Raw genomic sequence first — 16,475 nt, 5'->3', positions numbered from 1 at the left:
TCACAACAAGGACTAATCTAAAACCTTTTGAATGTGCCATATGAAACAGTTAGAAGCGTGGAATGAAGAATGTATTTTTTTGTCATAAAATAGCTACTATTATGATAAAAGGTTACTATCAAAGGCTGACTTTGCCAGTTATGAGACCATAACCGTCTGAGAGACGTGTTCATTTAATATTTTATTTCAAAGAAAACAATCATAGAAAGTTTGAAACTCCTTTGTTACATTTGAGAATGTAGAAAAAAAAAGCTGGATCCATGAATGTTTGTCATTTGTCTAATCCACGGCTTACGTCGTACGTGTGATTGGCTGGTGGGACGTTCATCCTCCTCCTGACTTATTAAATCAAACTGATAAGTGCTATGAACCCATGTCACCCTTGAATTTCCCTCTCTGCATTGGCTGCATGTATATATTTTTACATCAATATCGGCAGTTTCTGCCATTTCTCTCAGCTGGATGTAGATCAGTTTAGTTTACAGTACATCGTAAATCTAGAGTTTAAATACTACAGTACATGTGAAATGGCAATACTTCCCTAGACTGCTGTAGTATCCCCTACTGAAAACCTCCAAGTCAGACTGGGAAGAGTCAAACCAAGCCAAGGGGAGACACTGCAGGCTGTGCGTTATTGAAGGACTGCTACATTATTGAGTTACTATATAATGATGTGTATTTTGTCACTGCAGTAGGTTTCAACTGTGATGGATGAAGTAGGGTTCAACCAAACGGGGCACAATGCATTATTTGGAAATGTTTTCAGATTATCACCGTGTGACTTTCTCTGCAGTGCTGCTCCAGTAAACAAAGCAGACACATTTCCCAACTCCTGATAAGTAGCACTCCAATCCATTTCCTCCCGTGTTTACATAGCTAAATTCAGATTCCATACATTTTCAATTCAAGTGCCAAATATACAGTAAACAGTAACTGCGAGTAGTTTAGTCTCCAGTGTCATGTAGCTCAGATGAATTGATGCCATGAAACAGCTGCGTGGAGTGAGAGGAGACAGCGTAATCCACACATCAATTAGACACAGTGTGACTAAATGAAAAGGGAGGGTGAGGATTTGTGTGTGTGTGTGCGCGCATATGCTGTGGTTGCTGGTCTATGCATGGATGTGAAAGCGCGCGCGTGTGTTTGTGTGTGTTTTGGGAAGCCTAGAGTAATCCTGCTTAGTCTAGCAGCTGGGGGAGCAGGTTAAAGTAGTGTGAGTATGCAGGGGTGGGTGAGGGTTTAATACCACAATAAAATACACTCATTATGACAATAATTGTGTGCATACCTGCAAGTCATGTGCTTGTGGCATCATAGTAAAGAGCTAAGATAACAGTATTATCAAATAAACTAAATTGGAGCAACTCTGCTCAAACAGCAGGCACAGATTCCTTTGTGGTCTCAAAGGGTTGACGCGCACTACAAAATTTAATTAAGATTTATCAGACTGATTAAACATGACTGGTTTTTCTAAGAAGAAAACCTGAAAATAACATTACATTTTTAGAATGAATTTCTGAACATATCACTATTAAGGGCTTGTTATTGAAATGCAATAGGTCAAGCACGTGTATAGAACAAGTATTCAAACTATCGAGTAATGAAAGTGGGGCTTGTTCAGTTGATAAATTATACTTTGGTGAGATAATTCCAAATTAAAATCTTCATTTTTGTGAGCTTTTAGATGGTTTTCCTGCAGGCAAAGTTCTTGTCCAGCTTTGAGAGATATACTCCCAGTGGAAGGAAAGTTTTACTACAACACTCAGATATAATACTGCAATGGTATTTTGGGTATTGTTTAAAATCGTTAACAATTCTGAGCCATATCAATCTCCTTCTGTTAAACTCAGACTTAAACTAATTAAAACGTGTATTAGTATAGTTACAGGGAACAAACTGGTGACAAAATGTAATTTGCAATCTTATTGTACTTTGCAAAGGTTATGTACATGTCTCAGTTTCTTACGCATCCAAAGATACTAAAATTTACTAAATTAGGTGAAATTCCCTGAGTTTGAAAAAGAACCACTGTTTTTGACATTATCATTGCAGGTCACAGCACGGCTGTTAAAACTGGTGTATGGTAAAGGACTGTATAGGTAGTTCACGGACTGCTGGTGTCGCCTTGGTGTGTTGGTAAGAACACCTCTTGAGTCAGAAATGCAGTTTAGGATTTTACTGGAGGTTTTAGGCAGTACAGATGCAAAGAATGTGGTCTACAAGGAAAGGGAAACAAATATACATTGGTATTTGTAATTAAGGAATATAAACCATACAAATCCTCATATGCAAATAACATAAAACAATGCACTCGCCACTTAATGGTAAATCTGGACTATTCTAATAACACATAAAATACAGGAAAATAATCGGCCATTAATATATTAAGAAAGTAAAACATATCCGAGGCCGTTACATAACGTGACCAAACAATGGCGATCCAACCGTTTCTAAATCAACGGCAATTAAACATATAACTTCTACAAACAGATGAAAATACTCACGAATCGTCATTGACACACACACTTGCATCCATACAATGGTGTTCAGCTACAACTTAACAGGAAAAGGAGTCATTGACAAGCCACGTAACGGGCAAACTTATCCGCGGTCGAAATAATATAAGCGAGTGACAGTTACGAGGGACAGTTATGGGCAAGTGACAGCATGAGTATGAGCTGTCAATCAACGCTGGTCGCACGCGTCACAGTGATCAACGGCTGCGCGCATCACGGCAGCAGAGCATGCACTCTTGAGTTCGGAACAGCCATCGGACTTTCTAACATAGCCGCCCCCACATTTGGTATCAAATGTGTTCTCTGGAAAGGCCGAAAATAATCCATCTGCATCATGGAATGCTTGCTTCGTCATCAGGGATCTCTGGTAGAACGATAAGGCGAACAATGGGCCTGGTGTATACTCTGTCCTTCATCTGTACCTCAGCTGACCGAACATGGCTGTCAGGACCTGGAAACACTTTTATCACCTTCCCAATCTGCCAGAGGGATCGGGGTAGCTGGGGATCCACCATCATGACTACTGATCCAACTGTGATGTCAGGAGCAGGAGTCGACCATTTGCCTCTCTTCTGTAGGCCAGGTAAGTAGTACTTGATAAAGGCAGTCCAAAACCTATCAGCGAGCACCTGCGAGTGTCTCCACCGCCGACGTCCAAGGAGCTCTGACTGTGGATAGACAACTTGGGGTAATGAGCTGTCAGGCCGCCCCATCAGCAAGTAGTTTGGTGTCACGGGATCCAAATCAGCCACATTTGCCGAAACGTAGCCTAAAGGCTTAGAATTGAGTATGGACTCAATTTCAATGAGGACGGTCCCGAGCACTTCTTCGCTCACCGTCTGGGAGCCGATGGTTGGGTAAAGAGCAGCCTTTACTGAGCGAATTTCTCGTTCCCAGGCACCACCAAAGTGAGGTGCAGCAGGCGGATTAAAGTGGAACGAAATCTGCTGAGCTGCTAGTTGTTGCTGGAGGTCAGCGCTTAGGTCGGAGAATGCTTCCTTTAACTCCTTCTCACCCCCTCGGAAATTGGTTCCTTGATCCGAGTATAACTCTGCTGGTTTGCCACGCCGAGCAATGAATCTCCGGAGAGACATCAGGAAGGAGTCGGTGTCGATCGAAGATAGCACCTCTAGGTGTACCGCTCTTGTAGTGAGGCACTTAAAGATAATGCCCCACCTCTTCTCCGTCCTTCGGCCAATCTTCACCTGGAGTGGGCCAAAGCAATCGATACCGCAGGAGTAGAAAGCAGGTTTGAACAACCTGAGCCGAGGTGGTGGTAGGTCGGCCATCTTCTGGCTGGCTGGTTTGGACCTCCATCGACAGCACTCCACGCATCCATGCTGGTGACGTTTCACTGCCTCGCGGCCTCTTAAGATCCATGCGGTACGCCTCAATTCAGCGAATACCCGCTCCGGTCCGGGGTGGCACAGTCTGGAGTCGTACTCCTGGATGAGTAACTTGGTAAAAGGGTGGTTAGGACTTAGCACAATCGGGTGTACGGCCGCCACATCGAGTCCCTCCACTCTACGGAGCCGTCCTCCCACTCTGATGACCTGATGTGTCGTGTCGAACTCAGGCGAAAGGCAAAGGAGACGACTGCTGGATGAAACAGGTTTACCGGTTTGGAGGAGCACATATTCTTCTCTGAAGCTCTCTCGCTGAGCATTCCTGAAGGCGAGCATCTCTGCAGCTTGATATGCACTAGCGGGTGGTGGTCCAGCCGCCCCGTGAAGCTCCCGAGCATGAAACTCAACCAGCTCTTTCCAAGTCCTGAAGGTAGATCCATCCGTTCCCTGGGAATCTGAAGTCGTACCAAGTCCACAGAAGGCAGAACGCTTAAGCTCTGTGGTGTCCTCTGCTTCAGGGCAGTTCGGTGGAGGAAGGACTGGCCACTCCTCAGGAGATAACTGCAGGAACTCTGGTCCTTGACACCATCTGTTAGGTTTCACCAACTCTTGGAGGGTTTTACCCCTAGTCAGGTCGTCTGCTGGATTCCTAGGCGAATCGATGTATCGCCAGGCCTTGAGGTCGGTGAGCTCTTGTATTTCCGTCACCCTGGTGCCTACAAAGACTTTAAAGTGACATGACTCTGAACTAAGCCAGGTTAGGACTGTTGTTGAATCACTCCAGAGCACAAGGTGACGAATCTCAAAGGTGAGCTCAGCTTCCAGTAGCTTTGCCAACCGAGCTCCCGTCACGGCTGCACAAAGCTCCAGTCTGGGCACTGAAAGTTGTTTCCGAGGTGCAACTCTTGAGCGTGCGAGGAGGAAGGCAACATGAACCATACCTCTAGCGCATTCAGAACGCAGGTAGGCCACCGATCCGTAGGCCTTTTCGGAGGCATCACAAAATATGTGTACGTCTCTCTTGGTGTCTGGGTGGTCCATGGTAGCTGTGGTGTAACATCTAGGCAACTGAACTTGAGGCAGGTATTCAAGTTCCCCTTCCCATGTACGCCAGACTCTTAGAAGGTCTTCAGGGAGGTTGGGATCATCCCAGTCCCTCCTTTTGTCCCACAGCCGCTGAACCAGTACCTTCGCTCGTGTGGTGAAAGGAAGTATAAACCCAAGAGGGTCATACTGACTGGCTAACACACGGTAGATGTTACGCATGGTGGTTTCTTTGTAGTTGACAGGTCGGTGCTTGTAGCTGAAGGTGTCAGCATCACAACGCCAGCTCAGTCCTAGCGTTGACTCGTGCGCTTCGGACTTGTCTTGGGCCAGCCACAGTTCCAACTTATCCGACCTGGCATCCGCAGGTAGGTGGCTTATGACTTTGGGCACGTTGCTGGCCCACTGACGTAGTTCAAATCCTCCAGTGGCAAGAAGGCTTCTGAGCTTGTCGACCAGCTGTTTTGCTTCCTGAGAAGATGGCAGGCTCTGTAAGCAGTTGTCAACATAGAAGCACCTTTCTACTGAGGACCGTTCCTCGCTGTCGGTACTGCTGTGGTCGAAGACATGACGCTGTAAGGCGTAGGTCGCACAACAGGGGCTGCATGTGGTTCCGAATGGCAGCACCTGCCATTCGTATACTCGAGGTGTCTCTTCCTTCTGTTGGCTGCGCCAAAGGAATCGCAATAGGGGTTTGTCTTCAGGCAGCAACAGCACCTGGTGAAACATACCTTTTATGTCACCACTTATGCCAACAGTGTGCTCACGGAATCGAAGAAGGACTCCCAGTAAGGAAGGACTCAATGTAGGACCGGGCAGCAGAGACTTGTTAAGGCAAAGGCCTTTATACTGGAAGGAGCAATCGAATACGACTCGGTTCTTTCCGTTGTGATGCACCATATGGTGAGGGATATACCAACAACTATCTTTACCGCGTGTGCTCTCCTGCGCAGGCAACCTTGCCACAGTACCAGCAGCTTCCAGCTTCTTTATCTCCACTTCATAAGCGGCTGAACTCTCTGGATCCTTTAAAAGGCGCCTCTCCAGACTTCTAAGCCTCGGCATAGCAGCATCCATAGGAGCCTGTAAGATAGGTGAGTTCTTCCTCCAGAGCAACGGGGTTGCATATCTGAGAATGCCATTGACATCAACCCTGGTGGTCTTGGCATCGAGCAGATCGATGGCCTGCTGGTCCTCTCTTGAACGCGTCACCTGTTTCTCATTTCTAGCAGGCAAAACATCCAATTGCCAAAGTTTCTCGACGTTTCTCATCAGTTCTACGTCCAGAGGACTGAGAGATGTGAACAAACACTGGACTGATGACTGCAACTCTGCGTGTCTTGCTGGGCCCTGGAGCGTCCAACCAAGCCTGGTCTTAATAGCTGCAGGGCCACCTGGGGGTCCCAGGCGAACTGGCTCGACTGGAGTTATCAGGTGAGTATGGTCTGCCCCAATGAGTAGCATTGGACTGACTCTGTCAAATGGTTGTAGAGGAATGTCCTGGAGGTGCTTGAACTTCGATTTGAGGGTGGCCACTGGATACGTGTGGTCTGCGAGGCTGAGCTGTTTGGCAGTGAAGGCATCACTTATGAGGAAGGCTCTGTTAGGCTGAGTAATGGATGAAACTCGGAAGGTGACAGACATGCCATCCAACGTTTGCACATCCTGGCGAATGGTTCGCAAGGCTAGGTTTTCTGGAGTTCCTTGTAGTCCTAGTTCACGAGCAGCTGCAGAAAGAAGCATTGTGCGTTCCGAGCCGTCATCTAGAACTGCGTAAGTATCCAGTGTCTTGTTCTCGTGCTGCAGGAGGACCCGGACTATTTTCAGGAGGACACGGCTGCACTCTGTTGGTCTGCCTAGGTAAAGGGTATCGTTAGCAGAGCTGACTAGACATGACCCTTCTCTGGCGGGCTTGACGTTGACCTCATGCAGTACCTGGAGATGTTTACCTTGACACTTACTGCAGGGTTTCTTAAGGGTGCACTGTGCTGCCTGATGGTTTCTTCCACACCGCCAGCAGCGTTGGTTTGTTTTTATCCACTGGATAATCTGGTCTTTGCTGAAAGACTTGAAGGTATCACACTGACTCAGGAAGTGCTCTTTGCTTTCACAATATGGGCAGTAAGCTTGCCTTGTCTTCTTCTTGTCAGGCTCCTTTGGTGCTGGCGCTTCAGGAGGCTTGTCAGAGGTATCCTCTGCACCATGAAGCACTGTGGCTGGACGAGATGGTTTAGTATCGTGCTTTCGATCCATGTTCCTCTTAGCGTCTGAGTTGTGCTCTCGGAAGCTAGATTGGCTTTCGCTATCCTGGCACCATGCCTCATATTGCAGCCATTCTGAGAAGTCTGCCAGGTTTGACCCTGTTCCAGGTCGCCGACACATAGATCTCCGGAACTCAGATCGTAGATCAGAGGGCAACTTACTTAAGAGCCGTTCGACGTGTGACCCGCATTGGAGCTCCACTGCACCTTCATGCCCCAGAGCCTGGAGCATCCCCACTAGGGCTCGCACTTGTAGCGCAAACTTCTGGAAGCCCTGTGAATCTCCCTGTCGAATGTCTGGGGCATTCATCACAGTGGCTATTTTCGTCATGGCTAGCTTCTGAGGTTGGCCAAACTTGTCCGTCAGGGCAGCCATGGTGTCCGTATATGGCATAGGTGAGTTCAGATAGGCATCAGCAACCAGACGAGCCTCATCGAGCTTGAGGTGGTCGAGGAGAACCTGATAGCGGAATAGTTCCGTGGCATCAGGAGGTAGGAGGTTTCCCAAGGCAATCTTTAGACGTGTGAACTCACTAGGGTCTCTTTTGGAGAAATCTGGGATCTTTGGAATGGGACCTCGGTAGGACCGTTCACTCAGGAATGCAGGTGGCCGCTGTGCAGGCGCAGCATACAAGGTGTCAATATGTGGCACATATTGAGGCTGCATACTATATGGCTGGCTGAGGTGGGCTGGCTGCAGTGGCTGTGAAGGTAGCGGTGGGTTCCAGCTAGTAGCAGGCTGTTGTGTATACCCACGTTCAACGTACTGGTTGTCAGCAGCAGGCACCTGATTATGACCTCTTCCGTTGTACTGGAATGTTGGTAACGGAGTATTGGGCTGCACGCCTGAATGTGGTGCAACTGAGGACTGGTTCCTAGGCTGGGCTGATGCCGCTTGAGCTCTTATGACTTGTAACTCACCCATCATCCTGCTCATGGAATCCATCAGGAGCTGCTCTCTGTCGTCTGCTGGCTGAGCAGGTGGGTCTGCAGAGTAGTTGTAGGCTCCATGTGCTTGATCTGGTCTCACATCCCTCTGTAGAAAATAAGGTGCAGTCATCAATGACTGAGGTGCTGAGACAGGTGTGCTAAAACTCTGAGGTGGCAGTTGTAGCACAGGCTTTGAAGGATGCAAAGGGCTAGATTGTGTAGGCGGAGCTTGGGCAGCGACAGAAGGAAGCTGATAGAATGGAGGCACATACTCCCCATCAGTACTTTGGGCAGGCAGGCTGTAAGGTGACGACCACATAGGTGCCTTTGGATGCACCGCTTGTAATCCTGGATGTTCAGACCTCTCCCAGGGTCTGTGGAAAGGTGACTGTAACCTGGGTTCCCTCTCTGATCGCAGCGCCATCTGTGCATCAAAGGCGTACTGCTTGTTACTTTGATATGCATAATACTTGGCTGCATGTGGCTCCTCAGCTATGTTCCATTCATCTAGCAGTACATACTCTGCATGTTGGCTAATAGGGCTGGCTGAGCGGGATGAATGTGGCGTCATCCTCCTCGCTTCATCCACCACCATGGTGTGGCGCCTGTCTTCTAGTCTCTGTGCATGCTGTACTGCATAAGGTTCCTGTGACTGCATTATTTGCTTTCGACCAGCCAGTTGGACATCATAATCCCTCAGATAAGCGGGTGGTTGAGACCAGCGTTTAGGGCGTGTAGAGTCTACCACTTCCTCATCAGGTGGGGGATACTGCATTCTGAAGGGCTTAGGAATCCAAGGTAGCACCACTGATCCGGCTCGAAGGACCAATGTTAAAACTGGTGTATGGTAAAGGACTGTATAGGTAGTTCACGGACTGCTGGTGTCGCCTTGGTGTGTTGGTAAGAACACCTCTTGAGTCAGAAATGCAGTTTAGGATTTTACTGGAGGTTTTAGGCAGTACAGATGCAAAGAATGTGGTCTACAAGGAAAGGGAAACAAATATACATTGGTATTTGTAATTAAGGAATATAAACCATACAAATCCTCATATGCAAATAACATAAAACAATGCACTCGCCACTTAATGGTAAATCTGGACTATTCTAATAACACATAAAATACAGGAAAATAATCGGCCATTAATATATTAAGAAAGTAAAACATATCCGAGGCCGTTACATAACGTGACCAAACAATGGCGATCCAACCGTTTCTAAATCAACGGCAATTAAACATATAACTTCTACAAACAGATGAAAATACTCACGAATCGTCATTGACACACACACTTGCATCCATACAATGGTGTTCAGCTACAACTTAACAGGAAAAGGAGTCATTGACAAGCCACGTAACGGGCAAACTTATCCGCGGTCGAAATAATATAAGCGAGTGACAGTTACGAGGGACAGTTATGGGCAAGTGACAGCATGAGTATGAGCTGTCAATCAACGCTGGTCGCACGCGTCACAGTGATCAACGGCTGCGCGCATCACGGCAGCAGAGCATGCACTCTTGAGTTCGGAACAGCCATCGGACTTTCTAACAACGGCCATTTCTGATAGCTGATTGTTCAGACATGGCTGAAGCAAAATGCCCGTAAGTCTCCCAGTGGCTTTTTGCCATCCAATTCCCAGAAACCAGATTACACTGTCTGCTTGCCTTCAACACTGCTCTGTCTCCCTTTCTCACATACTCTCTCACACACACCACTATTTGGCCAAATAGGCTTAGCTGAAATTATCCACAAACAAATCCAAAAATGTCAATTATGTATTCAAAAGACATTAAGGCAGACACACATTAACAACACTCAAACACAGACCCAGTCAGGCAGAAGGCAGTGCAAACATTTCAGAACACACACACACACACACACACACATACACATTCCTCTGATTCACTTTGGCCTTGCATAACTGCACACACCTGACCTGCTCACAGAGTCTGTTACTCCCTTTAAGGTACTGGCATTCACAAAATTATGTTGGAAAAATGTCATGTGGAAAAAAAACGTCAAACCACAACATAGCCATGATGATGATCCCAGAGCAGAAGAAATACCATTGAATAAGTCTGCTGTATTTTCTGTGAGAAAATCATCCATTCAGTTGCGTTCTCAGTTGATCTTTTGTTCAGCGATAAGGCTGTTAAATAATCAGGTGGGAAATGCATTAGCACCTTAAGCGTAGGCGGCGCGTTCACACTACCTTTCACCGCATTCAGAGTGCAGCATTTCAGAAAGCAGATCTACTTAACCTGGTGACACATCCTGCCGAGTTTGCCTGGCTGTACAGTTTTCAAGCTAGTTGGCATGGTAATTATACAGCTATCATATAAAAATGAAACAAAATAAAAAATGTGTCAGTTTGTTGATATAATGAGCCATGATTGTGTGGGAGAGGTGAAGTTAAACAAGCAACATAATTTTTGGGTTATTTTGACTTTGCATGGTGTAAAATATGTTAGGATACAATGGTGGCAAAAGGTCTTAGACATGACACATTTAAACGTGCCACTACTGGAAAAAAACACGTGTAATATATGACATTAATAATAGCTGCACTTGATATAGTTTTGCCACTACCAGGTCCGTGGTATATAGTGTGCATGAAGGCTCACTGTCGAGGTTTACTGGGAATAGTATGAAGCCATCGTTAAACTTATTGGTACCACCTGTGCTTTTCCTACTATGACAGGTCAAAATGTCTGCAGTGAAAAAGCCCTTTTTCTATGCATTGTCACACAAATAATACCGTGGTATTGTCAGCTAATTAGCAAGCTATCTAGAATGTAATCATTGCTTCTGTTGTTTTCTAATTATGTTATAACAAACATGGAAGGAGGTCACCTTGATGAAGAATACAAAGTCTGCTGTATAAGTGTGTTTTATGGTCTTTCTAGCTTGAGTCGAGATGAAAATATAGTACAGTTGTAAACCATCAACGAATTATAAAAATATACAAATCAAGGTTTAATTATCTGGCCGTATAGTCCAGCTAATTTGTCTCATTCATTACAGTACAAACACATCTTATTCACTTCTCCAGTCTAATTTTTAACATGTTCTACCTTATTTAAGCCTGATTTTCTAGTGGTGTTTGGTAAAGGTTTGGCTGTCTGATCCATTTAGTTCAATCTGCTGGAGGACGATCCTTCAAGTGAAGCGATCAGCAAAGTTTTAACATTTAAACACAGATTGTGTAACACTTTATCTGGAAATATCTTGACTTCATAGAAAAGCTATTTACAGAAGCATTAAGTTTCTGTTATTTTGTTTAAAAAAAAATTAAGGGCCTGTTTTGGGGGAGAAACATTCCTGGGTAATCTGTCAATGACACACAAAGCCTAAAATAGAACCAAGGAGATCTTTTCTTTCTATTATGGTTGTTTAGGGTTTCTATAAAGACCACTGGAATGGCTTACGGGGCCGGAGGATAAACATTCTTCTGGCTTCTGAAACATTTTTTCTGCATATCTTAATCAGGACCATTTATTTTAATCATCATGTTTGCACTTCAATACTGGCATCGTTTTACACGGGATTTTTCTGCATACAAAATCAATGTGTAGTTCACCGAAAGTTAGTAGTTTCTTAAAAAGGTACATCTATGTATTTTTCTTTTGATAAAATGCACTACATTTTTCACAAAGTTGCTCAAGAGAAATTAAATGTGTAATAATCCAAGCATACCATTGGTAAGATGTGGATTTCCACAATGTAGCAGAGAAGATACACAGTTTTCTGATTATGGAATGATGTAGGGTCTGGCGATGAGCAACAAACCTTTCCAACTCAAGGGGCGGCACCAATGCATGCATTTCAAAATACCACTGCACACAATTGGATAGCATTACGACCAATCAGAGCAATGAACCAGGTGACATATTCAGAACCGTTCGTTTAACGAACAGCGGGGCTAACTGGTAAATTACACTTTTGCAGTGTTCGGTCGGCAAAACAGCAAATTCATCTCTCTTGCTAATGAAAGATTTGAGTGCTGTCTTCTGTTAATTAAAAAAAAAATCAAAGTCCAAATCATTCAAACAACGTATCAGCAGACCTCTTTGGTGTTTACTTTGACCACTTCAACGGCGCATGTGCAGCACTGTCGTCATCCGGTTACGCCCACCCATATCAGATAGTACGATTTGATTGGTAGCTCCGAATTTTCTGACATAGTTAATGAGCTTCGATTGGTTCGTGCCCAGAGTGTTGCAGAGCAAATATAAATTTGCTAGCGGCGAGTCTGGATTTCCAGGGTATGACATACATACGTACACTGAGGGTGAAATATTGACTTGGACGATGGGCAGGGCTTTGTATTAAGTGCAAGAGCAATGGTACATCAATTAAAACTGCTTTCAACAGATTTAGATGTTTACTGTAACTAGTGCGGCACAACATTTGAGTCGTTTCTTTCATCAAACATCACATAAATGCACAGATATGTAAACTGGGATTCATTACAGACCCAATAATCATTAGACAAGTTACCAAACCATCAAACGCGACAATGTACATGGGTGTGAGGTCTGCAAAGGAATCCATGATTGCTAATGGCTCCAGTCGTGTTTCTAAGCAACATTCACATCCACTGCTCTTCCCTTTCTTCTCTCATGCCGCCTACGACTGGCTAGTTCAGTGAGGACAAGCATTTCATTCCAGACTCATCCCTCTCAAAGTATTTTCAACTCTTACTGTAACAGTACAGGTTTCAACTGGTAAACACCCAGTTAAAGGTGAGACAGCAACCGACCATTTTACACACTAAGGAGTAACTACTGTGACCTTGCAGCCCAATTCTGGACTCAACATTGTGTGGAACAATGGGTACTATTGTACTCCCTCACATAGCTGTCTGAATTTGAAAAATAATTTTCTAATATTAGGCTCAGGCTGCAGTGCATGTCAAACTGCACCGTGTTCAAGATGACCAGACACTCTTTTGCCATTTTCTACTGAATTGCTTTCTACCTAACAATGCAGTAGATGTGCCTTGCATATAGGCTTGTGGCTATAATTGAGTAAAAGCAAGGATGTACTCCACCTAATTATTCCTCTGTGGGACAGTCTCTCTCTCTCTCTCTCTCAACAGAGCATGCCGTTTGAACACAGATCCCCATCCTGCCCCGCCACACACTCTTAACCTCATGGAAACTGTCTACATGAACCAAGTGTCTCATATAATTGGCATTTTTCTCTCAACTGGCCAACTTCTCTACTTCTGACACTCCCTCCATTCCCTTAAAACTTATCCCATTCATCCAGCAAGCCTCCAGATTTTTCCTGTCTGGCTCTGTGTCATTGCGGTCACTGTGACAACAGATGAGTCAGCCGCTGTGGAGACGCCTCACTTCCTGTGAGTGTGGAGTATCTTCCAACCAAATGAATGGCTGAACCAACATGAAGTGATTCCTCCCTAAAGACTGATTCATATAGTCAGCGGGATCATAACCTAATCGGGAGCGGTGTAGAGTCAGAGATTCTGGAGAAATTTGTCCACTTTGGTTTGAAGGACTTTGTAGGACAAAATAGTTCACATTGCATTGTACAGTCACCTTCCAAAGTAATTTACATGTCTGTATAAAAGTCTGTGATATGTTACTAAAACCATAAATAATGGGTAATAAACCTTCAATTAGAACTCACAAGTTGTCATGAGAAATTGGGCATGGCATACTTTATCTGTTTACAAGAGCATGGAGGGAGACATTATGATTCAAATGTATTTATTTTTATTTATCAAAGCCAATTATTTTTTCCTAAATAACAAAATATCAACAGGCCACGGGGGTGCTGCTGAGGTTCCCAAGGTTGAGAAAATCTGCCATGAATCAACCGCTACAGCCGTATACACAGACACTGACTCAGCCATGCAGACGCACACATGTGAACACATGGTCGCATGTATTATTGTACACACACTTTGCAAAGCCACGAACATGTGTTACAGTACTTACATCAGTTTTTCTGAACTTGGCTTTAAGGCTCTTCATGTTCAGTCCGGTCCATGCAGTCACTCACCGAATCACTCAGCAGTCAAGGCTGTGAGGAAAAACACACAAATGTTTAAACTCAATTTGCTTCCATTTCAAATAAGGATAAATAACCAGTCTTAGTATTAGTGACACTATATTAACCACACAAGTTCAAGTCATGGATATGAGATGTACATTTGCAGTTCAGCAGCAGGGATTTGACAGTACCCTACAGCCTTAGTAAAACGACATTTTCCTCATTACTAAGAAGTGATGTTTATTAAAGCCTCATTCACAGCACAACTTCTCAAACTACAGTTAGTGACAATAATCAATGTGTAAAAAATATTGTAGAATTAATTTGTTCACTGAACTCTTTAGTCTGTATCATGTTGCTGAAAATGGTTTCTGGCTTGTATGGTTTTCTATAAGGATGTTTTAAATCACCAAAGAGCCCCGGGGGAACCTGGTGACAGTATTATTATTTTTTGCACCTTAAATGCCTTGAGCAATTTTCATGCCTGAAATGACCTTGTCAAATGATTTCACTCCTAAAATATAATTGTGAGCATTCCAGTCCAAATTAGTCGGCTTATTATTATTTCCAGGGTCCCCTGTGTCGGCTTGTATTTCAACCAAGAGCACTGTGAAAGCAATTTGAGAGCTTCTTTGCAATGATTGCTGGAAGGAATACTGTTCAAAAAAATGTATGCATTCATAAAGATTTTGCAGACACAAATATTATATCAGTTATTCAGATTTCACAAAGCCTTTTGTTTTTATGATGGCAGATACAGGTGGGCCTAGTTTGGTGCATCCTCCTATGGCAGCAATCAAGCCATTGAGATAAACCTACATTTCCCTACCTCATTCATAAAGCAAATATTAATATTCTGTGGACCCCTGATGAGATAACTACTGTACCAACAGCCCATCAATAAAATTGATGGGCTGTTGATGAAATCAACTATTAAGAAGTTGAAGTGGATTGTAAACATCTGCAAAAACTTAAAACATCTTTTTTAGCCTAAAGATGTTTAGGCTACTGTTGGACAGCTAACTTCGATAGGCTGCTGAATAAATATGCTAACAAAAACCGTCCACCGCCAAACAATCAGTTCAGAACGCTGTCTATGGTTGTAATCTGAGCATATTTGCATACTGCTGCTCAACCACTTGAAGTTACGCGTAAATACATGCACAAACAAAAAGCTGCAACTCGTTTGGTTTCGCACAGAAGAGAATGCCAGCGACGTAAATCATTGCACACAGAACACTGGAATATCAGATTGGACGCTTTGTTGTAGCTGCGCACGGGAGCCGTTTGAATTACCGCTGAGACAAACAAACGCGTCAGTTGTGAGGGGTTTGTTTAAAGAAAACAATAACTAGCCATCATTTCTACAAACAACTATTTACATGAGATTTGCTGTACATGTACACTTACCCCGTTGTGTGTTGGGAGTCGCAAAAAAGGCTGGAAACATACAAGTAGAACTGACACACAACCGCTTTTTGTGCCAAAAACAGATGAAGCTACCGAGCCGGTGAGGGAACAGCGAGCCGTTGTTAAGCTAAATCAAGCAGGCGGATGCATAAAGGAGAGGAAAACGGTGCGCTCCGACCTGGCTCCGACACACTGGGCAGACTCGGCCCGCATACATTAAAACTTGTTCGCGGACTCCTGACTGTCTCTCACTCGGGATTCAACTCTCGGCTCTTGCCCGGTTTGGGAAAATGACGTCACTCTCCCAGTGCTCTCGTGACCACGGTGAAGGAGCCCTCTCGTGTTCTCCATTGTGCCCCATTCATGTTCTGATTAAAGGGGCATTTCTCACATTTCCCACAAAACTGCACTAACACAACTTGAATAGAATATTTTAGAATAGAATAGACATTCTTATTCTTTTCTTGGCGCCACTTTTTCTTAATTAATCACTATAGGCTAATTGTAAGCTTTTTGACCAGACATACACTCCCCCTAAAACTGTTGTGTGTTTTCATGTCCCAGCATATACATATGCCTAGATTATTTTGTCTCCATAAAGTTGGTGCCTTCTTTTACACAGTCTATGGTTGGGGCACAAATAGACAGATTTTTTGTGTGGTGAAAATGGTCAAAATGAATGCATCAGGAGGAGCCAATATATTTTGAAGATTAGTCCCAGTGAGCCAAGCTCCAAAAAGCTGGGCCATACATTTCCCATAATGCATCTCTGACTTGACAAAGCTCCTCCAGCTCCACAGAAGTAGTTTTTACAGGCTGTGTGTACACATAATGTGTCTGTAAAATCATTGCGTTCCATCTCTCAGATTGAGAAACCGCCTGTCAGACGAGTCATGTTGATAATACGGGCATTGACGCAACAACCCTGCAATGAAACTAATCAGTGCA

General features: G+C 44.4%; 1 protein-coding gene across 2 annotated transcripts in view; it reads right to left on the bottom strand.

Annotated features, from left to right (window-relative positions):
- The window catches only part of rai14 (retinoic acid induced 14), a 44,709-nt gene extending 28,893 nt beyond the window's left edge, over positions 1-15,816 (bottom strand). For both annotated transcript variants that reach the window (XM_080046382.1, XM_080046383.1), the window contains exons 1-2: positions 15,528-15,816; positions 14,063-14,147 (exon numbers count right to left, since the gene is read on the bottom strand). In XM_080046382.1, coding sequence (XP_079902508.1) covers positions 14,063-14,098 — 36 coding nt within the window. In that variant the 5' untranslated portion in view covers positions 14,099-14,147; positions 15,528-15,816. The remainder of the gene's footprint in view (positions 1-14,062; positions 14,148-15,527) is intronic.
- Between the last annotated feature and the right edge of the window lie 659 nt (positions 15,817-16,475).

This window comes from Ammodytes marinus (genome assembly GCF_949987685.1).
Source record: "Ammodytes marinus genome assembly, chromosome: 18".
Taxonomy (NCBI): Eukaryota; Metazoa; Chordata; class Actinopteri; order Uranoscopiformes; family Ammodytidae; genus Ammodytes; species Ammodytes marinus.
The sequence above is the reverse complement of the archived record's forward strand: the minus strand, read 5'-3'. Positions and strand labels throughout refer to the sequence as shown.